This window comes from Calidris pugnax, unplaced genomic scaffold, assembly GCF_001431845.1.
Source record: "Calidris pugnax isolate Ruff unplaced genomic scaffold, ASM143184v1 scaffold123, whole genome shotgun sequence".
Lineage (NCBI taxonomy): Eukaryota > Metazoa > Chordata > Aves > Charadriiformes > Scolopacidae > Calidris > Calidris pugnax.
The window spans coordinates 2640016-2661870 of record NW_015090876.1 but is presented as its reverse complement, the minus strand read 5'-3'; the positions used below and the strand labels follow the sequence as shown (position 1 = coordinate 2661870).

Here is a 21855-nt window from a genome sequence, read left to right as displayed (position 1 = left end):
AAAAAAAAAAAAAAAAAAAAAAGACCTCTGGGTAATATGGGAATTCTTCATGTAATTGTGATGATGTACATGAAGTATATAATGCTTGTGGGATTTGAAATGTTAATTTGACAGCTCGGACACCCAGGAATCTTTTAAAGCATTAAGGCATAACTAACATGAAATGAAATCGCTTCCCTCCCGTCTGCCCTGGAGAGCTGGCAAGGGGAATTCCACAACGTGGTGACCCCAAAACTCCTTTGGGGAGGGCCAAAATCCAGCTTGCCCCTGCTGCAAAGTCCCCATCCCTCTCTCTGGATTGGATTCGCGTTACAATCCAGACGGCAGCACGGGAGAGGGATGGAAAAGCCGCACTGAGGAATGAATAGCCTGGAAGCGCTTCTCCTAACCTGTAATTAAGATGACTTACCCCAATTAGGGTGGTGAGCTGTTCCCTGGTGCAGGAGGTGGCTGGCAGAGCCCGGGGGGGGTCCATGCCAGGGTGCTGAGGCTCCCCCCGCGCCGCGGCTGACGGTTCTCCCGGGGATGGACCCGGGTCAGGGTGAGAGTGAACAAACAGGCGGTGGCTGCCGAGGAGGTGCCGACACGGCTCCCCTCACCCCGTGTCCCCAGCCGGCCGTGGGGGGAGGCTCCTGCTGGCACTGGGGACAGTGGCAGGGCTGGGGACAGGTCACCCAGACGCTGCTGCAGCCCCTGAAGGGCAGTTTGGAATGATGAGGAATGATTTTCCTCACCTGGATCGGGTATTGCCTGTGTGTGCCTTTACTGGGGGATCACTCCAGAGGGGTTATTCCTCCATCCCACCCCCCCAGAGCAGAAAGCAGTGACCGCACTGAGCAGCAGCACCGGTGGCTGTTGGCTGGGCACCCCCTCAGGGGGGTTTGGGGGATCCCCCCCTCTCCCCTGCGAAAGTGGACACTGTGTTTGCTGAGGCAGGGATTTGAGCTGTGGCTTCCCATCACCTTGCTCCCCTTCCTGGCTGTCCCCAGCTGCTGGTCTCAAGCTGGAGCCCCTCTGCTGTGAGGACAGGCTGAGAGAAAAGGCTCCGGGGAGACCTTAGGGCCCCCTCCAGTCCCTAAAGCTGGGGGGGGGACTCTGGATCAGGGAGGGGAGCCCTAGGAGGAGGGGGAAGGGTTTGACACTGAAAGAGGGGAGATGGAGCTGAGATGTGGGGAAGAACTTGTTTGGTGTGAGGGTGGTGAGAGCCTGGCCCAGGTTGCCCAGAGAAGCAGAAAGCCAGGGGCACTCTCCCCGTGGGTGCTCCCTCCCTCCCTCACCATCACAGCTCCCATTTTTCTTTCAGCTTGCGGAAAAATACGGCCCCATCTTCACCCTCCACTTTGGGTTCCAGAAAGTCGTGGTCCTGACCGGGTACGAAGTTGTGCGGGAGGCGCTCGTGAACTACTCAGAGGAGTTTGTAGACAGACCATCCATCCCAATATTTGACCAAATTCAGAACGGAAACGGTACTAGAGAAAGGCGGGGGGGCGGGCGGGGGGGACGACGCCGTCGCTTGGTGCCAGCCAAACTGTGCTTCCCCGGAGCCCGGCTTTTAAACATCCCCCTTGGACCCTTCCCAGGCCAAGCCAACAGAAAAGATTTGGCTTTCTGAAAAGCCTCCTGGCTTTTTGCTGCCGTGGTTTTTCCTAATGCACTTGCAGCTGATCCATACCCTAAACGTTCAAGGGTGAGGAGTGGGATTTTTAAAGGCACCGTGGTAATTCTGGGCTTAATTTCTGTAAGACGTCCCTGAGAGCGGCTCTCCATCACCACCACCACATTTACAAACCTCCCCCAGGGTTCCAGGGGGATTTGGATTGACTGGTTTGTAGGGTTTTTCCCTTTCTCCCACAGCCAGGTGCCACAATTTTGGCCACCATCAGCCCCCCCTGTGCCTTGCCTCCCCACAAAACCCCTCGGGTGGACCACAGGAAACAGGTTGAGGCAGAAGCAATAGGCTGAGAATTTGCCCCCACAACCAACCTCAGGGTTTTTCCAGGGCAACCGAGTATTTCAGAGGCCTTTTTTCCTCATTTTCCATCCTCTGAGGCTTTAGCTTTGAGCATCCAAAAGGCAGCTTTATATGCTGGTCACAGGCTGAAGTTGGTCTTACAATTAGAAATTAAATTACCCAGCCATAATATCAACATATGAATTTATCGCTACATAAGGGAAAGGAATCGATGGGGAGAAAAGCATTTTTCAGAGCTAATTTACATGTAAAATATCCCTGTGGGAGACTGTCAGTATTGCACTATAAGTCCTTTCACACTTACCTCCTCAGCCCAAGTCTGAGCCACTTAGAGATGACCCAAAGCTGTAAATTCACAGGAACTAAGTCACGATGGTCACAAATTTTCCCGTGAAACACTTTTTCTTCAGAAAATGCCAATCTGTTGACTCCAGAGCTGTTTGCAGAAAAGGAATGACCCAGATGAAATTGCCTGAATTAAAGAAAAAATAAAAATGAAGTTTAGAAATTTGCTTTGACATTTTTAGAGCAAGAAAATTGGTTTTCCAAACTAAAACTACCCTGCTTTGAAACAGTGTTTATTCTAGACAAAAAAACCAAAGGCATTTAAAAACCTTGCAGCCAAGATGAAGATGTGAAGTGCTAGGATCCAGCTTTTCGATTGACATAACTTGAGATAGTCTTTGACTTACTGATAAAATTTTTTTCTTTCACTATTTCCAACCCCCTGACAGATGAAATACCCATCCCTGCTTGGTGGTGTTAGTGGTCAGCAAGGCGTGAGCTGAGTGACCTCTACAAAATGATCGTATTTTTGCCACTGCTGAAAATATAGCATTGCTGGCAATCTCCATAAAGCAGTTCAGCACTGACCAGGGTTCAGGAGACTGAATTATCCCACCCCACATAGATAAAATCCCTTTATGAGTGGAATGGGATGAAAGGAGAAGCTTCAAAGACACAAGGTTGTTGTAAAATCCCTTTATGAGTGGAATGGGATGAAGGGAGAAGCTTCAAAGACACTTGAGGCCTTAGACTTGCAACCAAACAGGGTCAGAAAGTTGTGTGATTGACTTAGACTGCCATCTCTCCCCAGCTCTACAGCCAACCAGTACTGGTTTGAAACCATTTCTGCTGAACTTCCACTCAGGAGAGGGCTGGGACAGACTGGGTTGGGTGGGAGTTGCTGAGACTCAGTGAGACTGGGCGAATGTTGCTGAGAGGATACAGGGATGGGGCACACAGAAACGGGAGACCCTTTCTGTGTCTCCCAAAGTGGGAGACTGGGCAAATCCATGGGAAACTGGGCAGCAGGAACGCTTGTGGAGACCCCTCCTCAGCCGGTCCCCTGTTCTGCTCCGTGCGGTGGGGCTCCTCCGCGCGTGAGCCCAGCGGCGATGCCTCACGGCCTCCCCAGGTTTATTCTTCTCCATCGGGGAGCTGTGGAGAACAACTCGGAGGTTCACCGTCTCCAGCATGCGCAACCTCGGCATGGGGAAAAAAATGATAGAAGGGAAAATTTTCGAGGAGCTCCACTTCCTCATCGAGATGATCAAATCCTTCAAAGGTGAGCTGGAGACCACCGCGGCGCTGCACAGCCCCATACGTGTCACTGCTGCTGCAACATCTCACTAACGTCCCCATCCTCCTCCCCTCACAGGGGAACCTTTTAGCCTGACGTCCTTCAACTGTGCTCCCATCAACATCACCTTCATCATGCTGTTCGGGGACAGGTTTGACTACAAGGACCCAACATTTCTCACTCTCTTAAGACTCATAGATGAAGTTATGATCCTTCTGGGATCTCCGTATTTGAACGTAAGTGACCTGTTCCACAGACTAATTTTTTTTTTTTAATGCTGGCCCGTTATATTTGGGAGCCTCACAAATCTTAGGATTTAGTTCAGCAGTTTTCAAACATTCAGAACCAGCAATTACACCTAAAACATGACAGTTCTCCTGTCACACCACCTCACTCACCACACGTGTGCAGCCAGATCCCAGATTTTTAGCCAGATTTTGCTACTCTCCTTTTGAACCACCCTGTGTGGAGCTACAATGAGAACTGAACTATGATTATTTTAGCTCCACAGATATTTTGGGGGGGCACTTTCAACATAATTGCTCCACACAGGAGCCCCAACTCTGTTGAGAAGCTGACCAGGCTCCTGGTTCCCACAGAACAGCATAAATGCTAATTTTAGGTAATTCTAAATAAAGACTCAAAGGTTGCAGAGCACTCCCTTATGAAAATCTGCCCAGGAAGTCCCCGAGATGCCAAGATGATACGACTACAAGACAAAACTCACCTGGCATCTCTTGCCTTAGGAAGAAGCTGTTTCAACATGCTGATATTTCTGCAGAATTAATGCTTCTCTCTTTTTAATTCCTCACTAGTATTTCAATTTCTACCCGTTCCTTGGATTTCTTTTCAAAACCCACAAGATCATGCTTGGGAAAATAGAAGATGTGCGCGTCATTTTAAGGCAATACATCAAGGCAAGCAGGGAGGACATCAACGAGAACAGCGTGAGGAGCTACATTGATGCACTGATTTTCAAGCAACAAGAGGTATTTGACTGTTTAGCTCTGTTGACTGTTTTGCAATGTCTCCTTTAGATTTTTCTCGCTAAAATACTTGCTGAATCTTGATTTCAGACATTTAAAAACCTTGCAGCCAAGATGAAGATGTGAAGTGCTAGGATCCAGCTTTTCGATTGACATAACTTGAGATAGTCTTTGACTTACTGATAAAATTTTTTTCTTTCACTATTTCCAACCCCCTGACAGATGAAATACCCATCCCTGCTTGGTGGTGTTAGTGGTCAGCAAGGCGTGAGCTGAGTGACCTCTACAAAATGATCGTATTTTTGCCACTGCTGAAAATATAGCATTGCTGGCAATCTCCATAAAGCAGTTCAGCACTGACCAGGGTTCAGGAGACTGAATTATCCCACCCCACATAGATAAAATCCCTTTATGAGTGGAATGGGATGAAAGGAGAAGCTTCAAAGACACAAGGTTGTTGCTTGAGGCCTTAGACTTGCAACCAAACAGGGTCAGAAAGTTGTGTGATTGACTTAGACTGCCATCTCTCCCCAGCTCTACAGCCAACCAGTACTGGTTTGAAACCATTTCTGCTGAACTTCCACTCAGGAGAGGGCTGGGACAGACTGGGTTGGGTGGGAGCTCGTTCTTCCCAAACTACAGGCTCAGTGAGACTGGGCGAATGTTGCTGAGAGGATACAGGGATGGGGCACACAGAAACGGGAGACCCTTTCTGTGTCTCCCAAAGTGGGAGACTGGGCAAATCCATGGGAAACTGGGCAGCAGGAACGCTTGTGGAGAGTCCTCCTCAGCCGGTCCCCTGTTCTGCTCCGTGCGGTGGGGCTCCTCCGCGCGTGAGCCCAGCGGCGATGCCTCACGGCCTCCCCAGGTTTATTCTTCTCCATCGGGGAGCTGTGGAGAACAACTCGGAGGTTCACCGTCTCCAGCATGCGCAACCTCGGCATGGGGAAAAAAATGATAGAAGGGAAAATTTTCGAGGAGCTCCACTTCCTCATCGAGATGATCAAATCCTTCAAAGGTGAGCTGGAGACCACCGCGGCGCTGCACAGCCCCATACGTGTCACTGCTGCTGCAACATCTCACTAACGTCCCCATCCTCCTCCCCTCACAGGGGAACCTTTTAGCCTGACGTCCTTCAACTGTGCTCCCATCAACATCACCTTCATCATGCTGTTCGGGGACAGGTTTGACTACAAGGACCCAACATTTCTCACTCTCTTAAGACTCATAGATGAAGTTATGATCCTTCTGGGATCTCCGTATTTGAACGTAAGTGACCTGTTCCACAGACTAATTTTTTTTTTTTAATGCTGGCCCGTTATATTTGGGAGCCTCACAAATCTTAGGATTTAGTTCAGCAGTTTTCAAACATTCAGAACCAGCAATTACACCTAAAACATGACAGTTCTCCTGTCACACCACCTCACTCACCACACGTGTGCAGCCAGATCCCAGATTTTTAGCCAGATTTTGCTACTCTCCTTTTGAACCACCCTGTGTGGAGCTACAATGAGAACTGAACTATGATTATTTTAGCTCCACAGATATTTTGGGGGGGCACTTTCAACATAATTGCTCCACACAGGAGCCCCAACTCTGTTGAGAAGCTGACCAGGCTCCTGGTTCCCACAGAACAGCATAAATGCTAATTTTAGGTAATTCTAAATAAAGACTCAAAGGTTGCAGAGCACTCCCTTATGAAAATCTGCCCAGGAAGTCCCCGAGATGCCAAGATGATACGACTACAAGACAAAACTCACCTGGCATCTCTTGCCTTAGGAAGAAGCTGTTTCAACATGCTGATATTTCTGCAGAATTAATGCTTCTCTCTTTTTAATTCCTCACTAGTATTTCAATTTCTACCCGTTCCTTGGATTTCTTTTCAAAACCCACAAGATCATGCTTGGGAAAATAGAAGATGTGCGCGTCATTTTAAGGCAATACATCAAGGCAAGCAGGGAGGACATCAACGAGAACAGCGTGAGGAGCTACATTGATGCACTGATTTTCAAGCAACAAGAGGTATTTGACTGTTTAGCTCTGTTGACTGTTTTGCAATGTCTCCTTTAGATTTTTCTCGCTAAAATACTTGCTGAATCTTGATTTCAGTCTTGTCATTTAAACCTACTGAAATCCATGCTGCTGTTCTGGTGGTACAGAAACCAGACACCAGTCTCTTACGGCTGGTAATTTACTGCAGGGATTTTTCTATCAAAATTAAGATCTAAAAGGCACTGTCTCAGTCCACTCCTGGAACAGCAGCGCTAATAACCTGAGATCTACTCCTTGTTCCTAGTAGAAATTGCATGAATTCACATGAAAGCTGACTCTGCCTTTCTTGTTACAACAGCAAATCAATTAATCATCGATACTGTTGTTCCAAGATGAGTGATACGCTTAAAGCACTTGGATAATAAATCATCTGTACAAGTCCTAGCCCTGCCCTGCATCTTACTTTAGCAGAGACTTGGCAGTTTCACACATCAGTTGAGTTCATTCGACACAAAATATTTGGGATCTGAGTTTTTTCTCCTTTCTGGATCTGGGCCAACCTTAGGCACAAAGTCTTCTACCCAGCTACGTGGAAGAAGGGTCAGTAGAGTCCTAAAGCCCAGCATAAATGGCCTGAAGGGTCATTTTGAATGTTGTCGGGGATTCAACCCTGCCCTTGGGCAGGAGGAGCTGCTCAGACCTAGGAATAGCTGAATCTCCTTCTGTACAGGGGAGAGACCAGGCTCTTTCCAAACCTGTGAAGGTCCATGAACAGCATTTGGTGCTGGGCTTCTGCTTCTGGGTGGAGATGGAACAACCCAAAACTCCACTCCAAATCTCCCATCTTTGGTGCTCCCACCTTTGGTGAACACTTTGCATTCAAGATCAGGTCTATTTTAACACCCTGTTCACAAACCCAAGACAATGGTCAGGGGTGCTGCAGGCCATGCGATATTTCCCAAGCGTGGGGAATACTAACACTGATGGTTTTAAGACCTTTCTTATCACTTGTGTTTTTCAAGGAGAAAAACAAGAAGGACAGCCTCTTCCATGATGACAACTTAATAGCATCCATACTGGACCTGGTCATGGCAGGAACAGAGACCATAGCCACGACGATCCAGTGGGCCATCCTGCTGATGATGAAATACCCGGAGATTCAAAGTGAGCTCCTTTCCCCCCGTCCATGGCACAGCAGATACGGGGAGGGGAGAGTCTGGGACACAGATCCACAGGAGCTCCTGCACCTTAAAAACTGAATCCCACCTCTCTGTTATTATGAACTCCCGATGTAATTAGATGCTAGTCAAAGTCACGACCAAATTGTCCCTGTGCCTTGCTGGGAGAGAGGAGGAGTGGAGATTGAAGCATGACACCGGGAAAACAACCCATCCATATGTCTGAAGTAGAAATAGAGCAGAGAAACCCTGGCATTTTAAGAATCCTCTCCCTCCAGACCCTGGAAAAATATCATAGAATCACAGAATGACCGAGGTTAGAAGGGACCTTTCAGACCATCTAGTCCAGCCATCAACCTAACACTGACAAAAACCATTGCTAAACCATATTGCTAATATGTTTTTACCAAAACTGAATCAGGAACCGGCTTTCTTGCTGGAACCCAACTGTGTTTGTTCCTTTCAGAAAAGGTGCAGGAGGAGATTGGGAGAACTGTCAAAGCTGGAAGCTGGGCCACATATGAGGATCGGAAGAACATGCCATTTACAAACGCGGTGCTACACGAAGTGCAGAGGTTTATCACCCTCCTGCCCCACGTTCCCCGCTGCACTGCTGTTGACACCCACTTCAGGGGCTACTTCCTTCCCAAGGTAGGTTCCAGCCCAGGAACACATCACCTTCCTCGTTTTTGCTAGTGCCACTAGAGATGGGTTTCTTTAGAGGGAGTTCTAGGACAGAAACCCAAAGTAGGTATCCAAACTCACTTCCAGAAGAGTTTCTATGTTGAGTCTATGAGATCGGTATTGTAGGACTATTGTGTCCTAGTTGAGCCTGTTCAACCATACTGAGTCCAGACAGACTGATCTTGTAGGACTCAGTTCAGTCCCTCTCATGCTCAGGACTTTATCACTCCATGGGTGATCCCGGTTTGCCTCCTCAATGCCATCTGCATGGTGAAGTATCTGCCAGGGAATTTACAGGATCTGACCCTCTGCTTGAAGCTTTCACAGCCCCCACGTAGGGTTTGGTTTCAGTCCTTGGCACTGCTGGGAAAGTCTCACTCACTTCTCTCTCTACTGGCTATGGGGATAAAACCCTGAGGGTCTCCACCTACTCCAGGTGGAGCAAAATCTCCTGGATACCAAAGTCTGTGTCACAAAATGAACCAAAACAGAGTGCTTTTGCTGTCTTTTGTGCCTTCAAATACTTTTCTTCCAGGGTATAATTGTAATCCCGTCGCTCACCTCAGTGCTGCTGGATAAGACGCAATGGGAGACACCACATCAGTTCAACCCCAACCACTTCCTTGACACTGAAGGGAATTTTGTAAAGAGAGAAGCTTTCCTGCCCTTCTCCACAGGTAACCAAAGGGCTGACCTGCACAGAGCTATGGCAGGACCACCATTTTACTGCAATATACATTAACGTGGTCTTCATGGCCAAGTACTGCCTTTAACCCAGGCAGTAAGCACCCAGGTAAGTGAACGGAGTCAGTTATCCTACATCCAGGCAAATGGCTGCTCTCGGAGCACGCCTCTCCCACCACTGAAGGGGCTGGTTCCCAAAGCTTCACTGGGAGAGAGGACAAAGAGATATACTGCCTCCATAAGAAGGTGGAAAAATGCCTTAAAGCTGTCAGGAGCAAGTGGATAATCAGAGAGGGCTGGTGGGGCTGCCAGCACGGGGTTTTGTGAGCTCTTTCCATCAAATAAACACGCTGCTTCCCTCCGCAGGGCGACGGAACTGCATTGGAGAAAGCCTCGCCAAGATGGAGCTGTTTGTCTTCTTCGTAGGGTTGCTGCAGACATTTACTTTTCAACCCCGGCCAGGAGTTTCGGAGGCCGACCTGGACCTTACCGTCCCCCAAACGACTTTCACATTAAGGCCTCAGCCTCAGGCAACCTGTGCTGTCCTACGCGAATAGCCACGGCCTGGCTGGAGAGCAACCCAACAAGCACAGAAGCTGCTTAGACCCAACTTAGCCACGCTAGGACTCACCAACCCTCCTTCACATCCCCTTCCCACTGTCTCCACCCACTCCCACTCCATTGCTCCCCACCACCACATCTGCCCCATAGGCTGACGCCCCCCTCTTTGCTTCTGTGCTGCCATCAATTAGAAACCACGACCATGGTTGACAAACACAGGCTTCCTCTCAAGACAGACTGTCTATGGAGCAAATGGAAGGACCATGGAGATGGTCTGGTGAAGGGGGTGCAGCCCACCAGTAGTAGGAGTGTCAACCCAGGCTCCCACGGGAAAGCATTGAGGCTCATAACGTCGCAGAAATCTGCCCAAAATCCTGAGAAAAGACACTCCACCATTTGCTAAAAGCCACAGAAATGCACTCTAGGTCACACACCTGAACCCTCTGCAGGTACCTCCTGAACTTTTCCAAGCTCCCTAGTTGTCCACAGCTTCTAGCGAAATCCTCCCAGGCTGGGTAGCCAAGTCAAACACCCAGAGTGAAAAACAGATCGATTCATGTGATTTGAGAATAAAGGTATTTGTGCCCTGGAACAGTGTCCTGAGAGATGCCCCAGAGTCTGCAAAGTCATTTAGATAAGCAAGTGCTCACCACCAAGTTGAACACGGCTTCACGGTCTGAACAAAAGAAGATCTACATTTCTAAGTTTGCAGTCTGAATCATGAGGCCATGTGAGATTTGTACCAGCAACCGATCACAGAAGGCTAATGACACAGTCCCATTTCTAGTTTTATGGATCTCTGTCTTTCCTGTTAAATAGGAATAAACACTGTTCCTCTCTCAGACCTCCTGGGCCACGCTAGGAGCCACCACCAGCAGCCAGTCTGGTCTTTGGGATGGCCTGGCCATTGGAACCAGCCATGCAATTTCCTTGCAAAGGTGTCTCATTTCTCAGTGCTGGTATTTCACGCTCACACACGTGGAGAATTGGGATCAGGGATTAGACAAGACCTGGTTTGGGTTGTTTTCCTTTCCTCCGTAGCTCTGTCTGGCTGTTTTCCTGCCTGTAGCACTCTTATCTGCCATCATATTCCACAATTTTACTCCAGTTGAAGTATAGCTCAGGCAATTTTTCATCCACTAATCTGCCTGTGAATTGCCACTTCTCCATGTGCATTTTCTTATCATGTGCTTTATGATACTGTTTGTTTCCCCCATCGTGGGAACCAAATAAAGTTTTAATCCCAATGTCTTCATCATATTTCATATGCCTGATACCCAACTTTGCTAACACAGAAATGAAAACGCCACGAAAGTTCGATCCCGTACCCAGAGTGACAAAGAATACTCTTAAGTTTTACTTTTATCTCATGGGTGAGAGGTTCTGCATACCCTTAATCGACTAAAAACCAGCTCAACAGGAGACTCTCTGTATCTGCAGAGTGGTTTCTCCAGGGCAAAGAGCTTTTCCTTTGTGCTCAGCTTTGGGCTACTAGTCTATCCTGGGGAGAGCCTTGGGTTTTCACTTTTTCATCTTCAACTCCTGGTTTCAGAGGCTGAATGAAAGGTTCCCACCACAACTTCACTGATGTTGGTGCTGTCCCTCTGCCTCGTGCCTTGGACCCTCAGCCTCTCACCTCCTGTCCTCCCAAAGCATCACCTGCTGGCAATGTCACTCCTGAGCAGTGGCAGCAGGATGGGGTCATCTTCAGGGAAGGTGTGGAGAGACAGGTAAAGCAACAGTGGAGTAGGCCACGTTATCAACTCAGTGAAGGAAGCCTTGGCCCTGTTGTACATTACTCCGAAGGTAAACTCAAAAGAAATACAGCAACAATCTTGAGCTTTGGGGGACAAACCTACCTGGGCTGGCTTCAAATCTGCATGAATCCTCTGGTGGAACCTCAGCCCTGACTCCTTCCTACGGGGTCTCAGGATCCTGGCTTTGAAGGAGAGAGATGGATCCCCTCCTACAGGGCACAGCAGCCTTTGGACATCACCTTCTGCCCCAGCACTTGCTGTCGGGCAGAGCAGAGCTCAGGGTGGTGCTGGCCATGGACAGAAACCCATCAGCCCCAGCAGGAGCCCTGAGCTGGCACGTTCAAACACTGAAGGAAAACAGGTTTCTTTGATTCCTTTGAAAAGTGCATCCCCCTTGTGCCTGCGTTGGCAGCTGGATGGAGGCGATCACTCCCCAGCACGCTGAATCAGGCACCTGAATACATCTCCCCAAAAGAAAGTGCCCGCCTCCCATTTATTTGTTCAGCCAAACGATGGCAGAACATTGATTATGACTCAGCTACACAATTATCCAGCAGAAAACATTGGCTCTCGGGGGTGGAAATACCATTTCCACATTCCTCAGCGGCCCCCAGGGTCTTCTCTTGAGCTGCAAAACATGTTGGTGCCTTGCAACACGCTGACCTGAATTGAAGGCAAACATCTCGGGGCAGGGCAGGTGGCTGGATTTTTAAAGTCAGATCTGAACAAATCCAGCCCACGCTGTGCCTGTGGCTCGTGCCACGTGGAGCTGGCAGGGCATGTCCCACAGCCCAGCCTGCCACCCCGTCCCAGGACCGGGGGCTTCTGCACTCATCAAGGACTGAAGTGAATGCATAGATTTGCAAAACCAGGTCTGTCTTGTACCCGCAGCCCCTCTGGGCACTGGCCAGAGCAATTAAGCCGTGTGCAGAATATAATTTCTATTTTCTTTTTGCCACGAGATGGCACCACGATCCCTCGGAGTCGCAGCCAGCCCGGTCCTTACTGGGGTAAAGCGACCTGCCCACCACAAACTGGGGCTGTTGGAGGAGGGCAGAGCTAAGCCATGAGGGTTTATGCACCCCCAGCCCAACAGCATCCATCTGAGAGGAGAGCTGGGGCCAAAGACATATGCACTATTTATTTACCATTAACCTGGGACAATCGGGCAGCACACAGGGAACAGGAGGGCTCTTCTCCTCCCATCCTACAGCAGATGAGGGGAACCTAGAAAGTCCAGCATTTGGCATCTGGGATTCAAAACCAGAAGTCTGGGAAGTGTGGAAGAGCATCCATCAGACACAGAAAGAGCAGGTGTCTGGAATAATTTATCCCGTGTGCAGCAGGGAAAAGAGCAGGAATTAGACACAATATTTGTATCTAGTGTGGAAGAGCATCCATCAGACACAGAAAGTGCAGGTGTCTGGAATAATTTATCCCATGTGCAGCAGGGAAAGGAGCAGGGATTAGACACAATATTCATATCTAGTATCACTCTGCAAGTGAAGAAATGATCCACTCTTGAGAACCATCTTCTCCCAGAAGCTCAGAGCCAAAATAACTTTCTTACGTTGCATATTGGATGTGTAAAGTCGTGGCTGTCCTGTCATTTCCAGTCACGTATCTGGCTGGAATTTTCCAGGTAACCTCACCCACCAGCCCTCCTCTGCTTCTCTGAAAAATACTTGTTCAACAGGTATTTTAATCACTTAGCCAGCACCTGCAAGGCTTTGAGTGAGAAGACACTTATGGCTACTGCACAGGGACCTGACTTCTCCTCTGTGCATCTGCTGGGCCCTGCACAAAACGACGAGGTGGGTCTTTCCTCAGTTGAGGGCCTGTTGGCGTAGCACGGCGCAGGCGCACTGCGGATGGGGCCTCATGGTGAACCCGGCCTCCGCAGTCGTGTCCAGCTCCGATTCTTTCACCCCAGCTGGGGGCTGGAAAGTAAACTTCTGGATCAGGCCCGTGAAGAAGACGAAGAGCTCCGTCGTGGCAAGACCTTCTCCAATGCAGTTTCTCCGCCCTGCAATGCCAAAAGTTGGTGGAGAGGTTGGGTAAGCGGTGGCTCAACCTGACTTCTCTTCCTTACCACTTGGTAACAACAGCGTGAGGGACAGTACAGGCTTCAGAAACACCAAATATCATGGCATGACATTCAGCAGCCATCCCCATTCATCTCCTTCAGGCATTTGAAGGGGGCTGTTTTACTCTCAGCCTGCAGGGAATTGGTGTGGGACACCCTGGACACCAGCCTTCCCAAGACAGAGGGAAGGTTGAATGTTTGCTTGAAGGCGTTGAGTCTTCTGTAGGTCCCAGTGGTGTCTTTAAACACCAGGACCTGGTGTGTGCCTCCCAGCATGGGCTGAGGGGCTTTTGCAAGCCATCAAAACCCAGGGTGGGTATTTCTAGACCACCCCCACCACTGATGTCCGTGCTGTTCCTCACAGAGGCTTGGATCCTGCCTCTTGGCTAGGACCTTCTGAGGGGCACTGGGAAATCAGCGCAGGATCAAATGTTTTCGTTACCTATGGAGAAGGGCAGGAATGCCTTCTTCTTTACGAAGTTTCCATCCGCATCAAGGAAATGGCTGGGGTTGAACTCGTCTGGCGTCTCCCACTGCGTTTTATCCAGCAGCACAGAGGTGAGCAGAGGAATCACCATCGTTCCCTGCAGCACAACCACACTCTGCTTTAGCACGTGAGGACGTAGCAAACTTCTGGCTTTGCCCATTCAGCCACATCCCTCCCTTTGTGTTTGGGAGCAAACTTCTACCTCCGAAGAACTAATTTCTGGGCTTGTGCATGACCATATGACCCTTAGTTAGTGGGGATACCCACTTTGCTGGAATTTCTGACTAATATGTGATGAAACAACAGTGGCTGTTGGCCGTTCCTGAGTTCTGAAGAAGAAGACAGATGTGGACCAGGCTTCCTTCCTGCCCAGCTCCTCTCTACGTGCCTCATGCAGGCAACGAGACGATGCCGTGGTACTCCAGGGCATGCTCTACAGGGCAGGAATGGCAATGGAGAGCGAAGAGAATACGAAAGAGGCTCCAGGTTATGGGAAATGGGAAGTTGTGTGTGTAACCCTGAAGTCACACTGCCCTCCATCTGGGCGCGGAGGGGACAGGGAACTGACTCTTCCCCCCAGAAAGCCCTGTGACATCGTGTCCTGTGGGTCACTGGTGTGCTGCACCCCCCTTCCCTCTGGAGAGCAGCAAGTACCTTGGGGATGAAGTAGCCCCTGAAGTGGGTGTCAGCAGAGGTGCAGCGGGGAACGTGTGGCAGGAGGGTGACAAACCTCTGCACCTCGTGGATCACCGCGTTGGTAAATGGCATTTTTTTCCGGTCCTCGAAGGTAGGCAAGCGGTCAGGGCCAAGGACTCGCTCGATCTCTGCGTGCACCTTTTCTGGAGGGCAAGGGAAAGGCATAAAGGGAGCTTTCTTTGGTGGCAAAGCACCTCCAAATCCCAGCTCCTGATGACTCTTGGCTGGACTTCCCCAGGCAGGGGGTTGCCCAGCCCCTGGGAGCAGAGAGGGGACAACCTCTCAGATCCTTTGGTCCTGAAGGAACGCCAGGACAGGTTGCAGGTGCTCAGATGTTGGATGCATGAGAGGCTACGAGGTGAGCGGTGCTTAGGGGGTCACTGTGCCCCACGTAAGAAGAGCAAACCCATAAAGGTGCCTTACCTTGGATCTCAGGGTGCTTCATCAGCAGCAGGATGGCCCACTGCAGCGTCGTGGACGTTGTCTCAGTGCCAGCCACGAGCAGGTCGAGCGCAGAGGCCAATACATTTGCGTCGTGAAAAAGCGTATTGCTTTCATTTTGCTCCTTTAGGGAAATAAAAAGAGAAAAAAAAATCCAAAACACTGCTGTTAGCATGGAAAGAGAGAACTGGGACAGGCAACCTTGTCTTCAGAGACATCACAGTGGGATGCATGTGAAGTACAAGTGCCAAGACGTACTGCATTGACAGGCCATTCCAGAAATGCCTCAGTTTACAGCAGGAATATCTTCACACTTGAGATTTTGCCCCCCCAAAATGAACTAATTGGAGTAATTCATTGGTTTTTCAACATCATATGACATTTCTCTGCTCTGGGCAGTGGTTATCTGATTGACTCAGCACTTCCACCCCCTGCCTGTGGGTCCCAAGAAGGTGAGAAATTGATGGGAGGTGGAGGAACACGATAGAGTGTGTTCATTAGACAAGAAACACAGAGCATCTCGGTAGGAGACACCGCGCTAAGAATTGTCATATCATTAAAATACCTCTTGTTTGAACACCAAAGCATCGATGTAGCTCTTCAGGTTGTCTTTATTAAGACTTTCTTTGCTTTCCTGGATGCACTTCTTTAAGACCACACACATCTCTTCTACATTTTTCAGTATTGTCTTGTGAGGTTTGAGGAGAAATCCAAGGAATGGGTAGAAATTAAATAACTAAAAAGAAAAAAAAAGGTAAGAAAAATCACAGAAGAAAAATTAAATTCACCCATTACCTTGTAAATCTCAAGTATCATAGTGGAGAAATCATTTATGTCAGAGACCAAATGACATGTGATTGGGATCCCTCTTTTTTGGTAACTAAAAAATTTTAATGTATAAAAATGCCTCCTCTTATTAAAAGTTCTCTATAGAAATGAATGGAGCCTATCAGACTTGTCTAGACAGAGCCTATAAACACGAATTTAAAAAAGTACAATTAAGGGAAAGTGATAATAAACTCACGAAACAATGAAATTACATTTTAAAAGAGGTAATAAAGTAAAAAGATAAAGCATTACGCAAAGAAAACCCCAAATGTTCAGCAAGCCAAAATACTTATGTTTTAAAGTTGTTAGATCATCATTTTTAACTTTCACATGAATTATAAATCAATTACACTGAGTTCTCAGCATCGTTAAATTTCACAGCACAATAAACAGTTGCATTTTATGTGTGTGTGGGGGGTTACTTACTCCATCTCTCAATGTTATAAATAAACTGGCTGCAGAATAAGCCTCACAAATCTCTTGCTCTTGCTAACTGGTTATAATTTCTGTTCTTTTCTGCAAAACCTAAACCTGCCGCAGAGATTAAAATAAAAGGGATGTTGTACTATTGTCAATTGTAACTATAGGAAATAGTTCTCATCCAGGTAATAAACCCACCAGCTTTTTTTTTTTTTTTAACCAGCTGTTGGGATTACTTTCAATATTACCTGAAGTAACTACTACTGCACTCCTGGTGATGGAGGATTGAGTTTAACAGGAGCTTTTGGCTCAGGTGAGAGCCTTGTGGTTGGAACACTCCTTTGATGCAGCTCCCTTGAGCAGGTATTGATTTAATGCCACAACAGGTAGGAAAGGTCCATCTGTAATGTCTGCAGCTCTGTACTTTGTACCACTACTCTGTAGCTTCGCTAATTTCTTAAACTCTTGCAAGAAACCAAAGCCTGGTAACCCTCAAATACACGTGCAATTGTCCTTAAGACAAGAGGTTACTTTTGGGATGTTCACACAGCACTCAGCAGAAAATAACTGGAATGAGCCTGGCTATTTTTATTTGTACATGCACAAAGTCATTATTTCATTAATTTTGTGACCAGTGTGATAAAACCAGCAGCTCAGCCCAGTGGCACCACGGGATGTTGGACCTTCATCATAAGAGGATTTAATGAAGGAAGAAAGACCCAAAACAATCTTGTCCCTGCAGGGGGCTTGGACTACATAACCATTAAAGGTCCCTTCCAACCCAAACCATTCTATGACTCTTACGTTTCAGTACCCTAAAGATTCTCCAAAACCATTCAGTAACAGAAAGTCAGCTTGACCTACCAACTCCAACGAGACACTGAAGCACCGAGGGGAACTTACATGCAAGAACGGAGAGCCAAGGAGGCGTATAACTTCATCTATGAGTCTCAACAGCATGAGAAACGTCGGGTCTTCATAATCAAACCTTTTCCCAAAGAGAATAGCACAGGTGATGTTGGTGGGGGCCATACTCAAAAATTGTAATTTGAAAGGTCCACCTAGAAATGAACAAAATCTTAACTCCATCAGTCATTTCTGGAGCAACCCAGTGGCTTTGTAAAGTACCATGAAACACGGGATGCCATCTCCAGCTCACCTTTGAAGGACTTGATCGACTCAGTGAGAAAGTGAAGCTCCTCAACCATCCTTTCTTCTCCAAGATGCTTCCCCATGCCGAGATCCCGCATGGTGGCTAAGGTGAACCGCCGTGTCGTCTTCCAGAGTTCTTGAGAAGAAAAGAACACACCTACGGAGGGATTGCATGCTCTGTTTGCCGAGGTGGTACAGGATTTTCTCAGAAACACTCAAAAGCACAGCCGGGGAGCGCAGGGGGTTTTCAACCTGGTGGAGCCCGTTTGGGAGAGGACTGGGGGGTGCTCTGCGGGGGGCTGGCTTGGGAAAACACCACCCCAGGCAAGTTCAGGAGGGCAGGAGGCAATATTTCAAACAGTTGGGGGTTGTTCACACCAAAGCTGTGGGTTTGGCTCATGTATAGCTTTGTCTCTTTGCAGCCATATGCAGTAAAAAGCTCTCTGCGTGGTATTTGTCTCAGGCTGACTTGTTTTTCCTCAGAAAAATGCCCCAGCTGTTTCAGAGAGCAGATGACACCGCTCTGTCCCTGTCATGAACAGGACAAACGATTTCACTGAACAACATGCGTTTTAGAGGACGAGGACGGGGGGACGGGAGGCACCTCTGCTTACACTGGGGATTCCCCCTCAGCTGGATAACCCACCCCCCAAATAAATGCTTGGCCAAGAGGGCATGGAGGTGTTTGGGTACAACTCACAAGTCCTCCCCTCCCAGGAGGGCTTCCAGGGCTGAACATAGTCTACACCTTCATGGGGTGGTTGGGAAAGTAGCGCAGAGCACCCTTCCTCACGCAGGGCCTCACTCTTAAAAAAAGATACAAAAAACCCCCCACACGCTGTATGCATTATATACATATTAGGTCATCAGATCTTTTTCTTTCAGCCCTGGATTATTCCCTTCATTGTTTTTCAATGTCTAGTCTTGGGCAATGTATTACTTTTTAACATGCAACTCAGAAACAGGCCAAAAATCTGTTTACAGAAGTAATTGTTTGAGGTACAAATAGCCCGTGCTATTGCACTCTTGCCAGTTCTTGCAGTCTTTATCATGAGTCATGCGTGATCCACACTTTGTCTGAACTCCCAGTAACTGTAGAGAAGAGATTGCATAAGGACCTCAGCCTTCACATTGTGAAAAATAATTTCCTTCCCTCTGCGCTGAAAAAAAAACCCGCCCTTGAAACGTGACCCAAGTGCCACTAGAAGCAAAAAAACCTGATAAGGCAAATAAGAAAATCCCCAGAAATATTTTTCTTGAGAAAATAAACAACTGCCCCCAAGCCCCACAAAATGCAGCCCTCGGCGATGAGGACACAGGTCGAGACTCTTAAATATTGTCACGATTGAAACAACACAGGTGAGAAAGAGCAGAGCAAGCACGTCCTGACGGGCTCATCCTGCCAGTACCGTTCCCGTGCTGGATGTGGTAGAATATGGGTATTGCTGGTCTGTCCACAAACACCTCCGCCGTGTTCAGAAGGGCATCCTTTACCGCCTCGTAGCCGGTCAACACCACCACCCTCTGGAAGCCCAGGTGGACGGTGAACACGGGGCCATATTTCTCTGAAATCTAGAAGGAGAGAAAAATCAGAGCACGGAAGTCATCGGTAGGAGCGGCACGTCCTGCTGGGGCGGCTGAAGAGTCGCCTTCCCTCCTCCTTCTATGGCCAAAGGGATACCAGATGTTTGACCCAACAACTTCCATAAAACTGCTGTCCTTCTGAGCTGGTTGGGCTCAGGTTTGCCCAGTGGGATAAAGAGGCAGAAGGTAACAAGGCACTTTGGACACCACCAGCAACATAAAAGCATGGCCGAGATCTTTGTCTGCTCTGCCCTGACTGCAAAGGACAGAGGATGACGAGAGGGTCCTCCAGGCTGCAACCACAGACCCCTTTCCCAGTTGGTTTCAGCAGAAGACCCCTTCCCAGTTGGCTTCTTCATGCTACGGGGGGGAAGAAGGCACTGGTAGGGACGGGTTTCAGCAGAAGACCCCTTCCCAGTTGGCTTCTTCATGCTACGGGGGGGAAAAAAGACACTGGTAGTGAAAATGTGCCCAATACCTTCCCCCAAGTCTGTGCTTCACCAGGATGCTCCTGGGTCCTCACATCACTCTGCTTTGCTTATTCTTCCCAGCATGTCCATAAACCACCCCAAAACCCTCCTCTCCCCTCCTCTGGTCTTGCAGAAACAGGACCCACAGGCCAAATCGATTCCCCACCTCCCAGGCAAAACCCTCCTCTCCCCTCCTCTGGTCTTGCCAGAAACGGGACCCACAGGCCAAATCAGTTCCCCACCTCCCAGGCCGTCCTGGGTTGAGTGACATGGGACTAACTTTTCTTGCTTTCCTTGATTCCCCTTTCCAGGTGGGGAGGGCTCATGGGGTGAGAGAATAATTGTCTAAACGACAATAAATTGTTATGGGTTTGCTCAAACCATAACACAAGCTCCGGGTGTTGAGCGCACAGGGAGCTGGCGGGACTACGATGAAGATGCATCTCCACAGGCATCTTGGAGGCCCCTCACATGGATGTGCCCAATACCTTCCCCCAAGTCTGTGCTTCACCAGGATGCTCCTGGGTCCTCACATCACTCTGCTTTGCTTATTCTTCCCAGCATGTCCATAAACCACCCCAAAACCCTCCTCTCCCCTCCTCTGGTCTTGCCAGAAACGGGACCCACAGGCCAAATCAGTTCCCCACCTCCCAGGCCGTCCTGGGTTGAGTGACATGGGACTAACTTTTCGTGCTTTCCTTGATTCCCCTTTCCAGGTGGGGAGGGCTCATGGGGTGAGAGAATAATTGTCTAAACGACAATAAATTGTTATGGGTTTGCTCAAACCATAACACAAGCTCCGGGTGTTGAGCGCACAGGGAGCTGGCGGGACTACGATGAAGATGCATCTCCACAGGCATCTTGGAGGCCCCTCACATGGCACGGGGACAGGAAGGAGACCGGGAGAGCCACCTCCTCCTCCCTACCTCGTGCTCAGCTGATCAGAGGGCTCGGTGTCAGGTGCAGGATCTTCCCACCCCTCATGTCTCAACATTGGGAATTGCCCGCTGGGCCACATTTTGGCCCTGAGAGACTAAATACATTGAAATTCTCTCCCCCCTTTTCTGGCAGACAGATGCAAAGCAACTGTGGTTCCTGCAGAGAACCTTGTCTTGCGTAAACCCAAGTCATTCACAGTTTCAAACAGTTTCTCCTCCATCTCTTCTTGGGGCTGGGCTGTATTAATTCCCATTCTCATGAAAAACTGGCAACGCGAATAAGAAATACAAGCTATTTTGGCAACGGCGATTAAGCATCCATCATTCTATTTGGCTACGTGGACACTCAAATATTTTAAAGTATTTCACAACACACGAAAGGTGCCAAAATTCAGGCCCATTGGTCTGATCTGGTACAGATACTTGTAGTTTTCGACGCGTGAGCAGTTCTCGTGTGAGCGCTGCTCGCATTTATCCTTGGGATTTAACAGTTTCCTTGGCCATTCCGAAAGCTTTAAAACATTACAGTTGTTTAAAAATGCATTTGGCACCAAAACTCATCGCAAAACTGTCACTGGTGGAGGATTTTAAATAGGCACGGGCTGACATTCAAAAAATAAAAGGATGGTTGTTCTTACCTTCATTAGAGACTTGTCCTGTCTCCTGATGTCCAGCAGATGCAGGTTGCCGATGATCGGAAGAGGAAACGGACCGGGAGGCAAATTTAAAGCTGACTCCTTGAAAACTTTTAAAACATAGAGGATGGCTGATAAAAGCAAGGCGCCCGCTCCGTAGATGAAGAGGAGGGTGAAGGCAGCCATGTCCCCGTGGAGCTTGCCCTTCTGCAAAGCCACTGAGACACCTTTATGAGAACGCTCGCATTAGCGCATTATATTTATTCAGAGTTAATGATGTCAGGGGTTTTTTTTCTGCACTTTGCACAATCTTCCCCTCCACCCCCAGCTCTCCACAAAAATTGGAATTTTTGTCTGCAAAAGGCAAAGTCCAAGCCCCACTGGTGGAGGTGCAGGCGTGAGGGCTCCCTGCTCAGCGCTTCATTTCCAGAGCCCAGCTCAGATTCTTCTGCCTGTGATAACTTCACAGAATGTCTCCAGGGATGGGGCATCTACCACCTCTCTTTTTCCTGGGAGTCCCATATTTATTATTAGGCACCGGCCATAAATTTCTCTTAAGATTTCCTCTCCATCCTTCTCTTCCATCTTTTTCTCCGAGCACAGACAGCTCTTTCTGCCTTCTCCCTTTTTACCTTACAAATGCTGATCCCAAAATCATCCTTCAGGTGGACGAGCATTGATCATCCCATGGTGCAGTGAAGGAGAAGCAGGTCCTGCAGGCG

At 48.6% G+C, this 21855-nt stretch overlaps 2 protein-coding genes across 2 annotated transcripts in view; one reads left to right on the top strand and one right to left on the bottom strand.

Annotated features, from left to right (window-relative positions):
- LOC106890422 (cytochrome P450 2W1-like) overlaps window positions 1-10894 on the top strand; it is an 11661-nt gene extending 767 nt beyond the window's left edge. Inside the window, exons 2-9 of the mRNA XM_014946223.1 lie at window positions 1304-1466; window positions 3390-3539; window positions 3633-3790; window positions 4370-4543; window positions 7555-7696; window positions 8177-8361; window positions 8930-9071; window positions 9445-10894. Coding sequence (XP_014801709.1) covers window positions 1304-1466; window positions 3390-3539; window positions 3633-3790; window positions 4370-4543; window positions 7555-7696; window positions 8177-8361; window positions 8930-9071; window positions 9445-9635 — 1305 coding nt within the window. The 3' untranslated portion in view covers window positions 9636-10894. The remainder of the gene's footprint in view (window positions 1-1303; window positions 1467-3389; window positions 3540-3632; window positions 3791-4369; window positions 4544-7554; window positions 7697-8176; window positions 8362-8929; window positions 9072-9444) is intronic.
- Window positions 10895-12817: 1923 nt separating this feature from the next.
- LOC106890421 (cytochrome P450 2W1) lies at window positions 12818-21855 on the bottom strand. Its single transcript, XM_014946222.1, has 9 exons — window positions 21137-21855; window positions 18916-19078; window positions 17514-17663; window positions 17258-17415; window positions 15672-15842; window positions 15089-15230; window positions 14624-14808; window positions 13925-14066; window positions 12818-13422 (listed from the first exon to the last, which is right to left on the bottom strand). The coding sequence occupies exons 1-9, from the start codon at window positions 21317-21319 to the stop codon at window positions 13223-13225; spliced, it is 1494 nt and encodes a 497-aa protein (XP_014801708.1). The 5' UTR covers window positions 21320-21855; the 3' UTR covers window positions 12818-13222.

Coding starts and splice junctions, on each gene's coding strand:
- LOC106890421 (XM_014946222.1), bottom strand. CDS start 21,319: ATGGCTGCCTTCACCCTCCTCTTCATCTACGGAGCGGGCGCCTTGCTT. Junction 17,416..17,513: donor GTCGATCAAGTCCTTCAAAG/GTGAGCTGGAGA, acceptor GTTCATTTCTAG/GTGGACCTTTCAAATTACAA. Junction 13,423..13,924: donor ATTCCTGCCCTTCTCCATAG/GTAACGAAAACA, acceptor TTGGCATTGCAG/GGCGGAGAAACTGCATTGGA.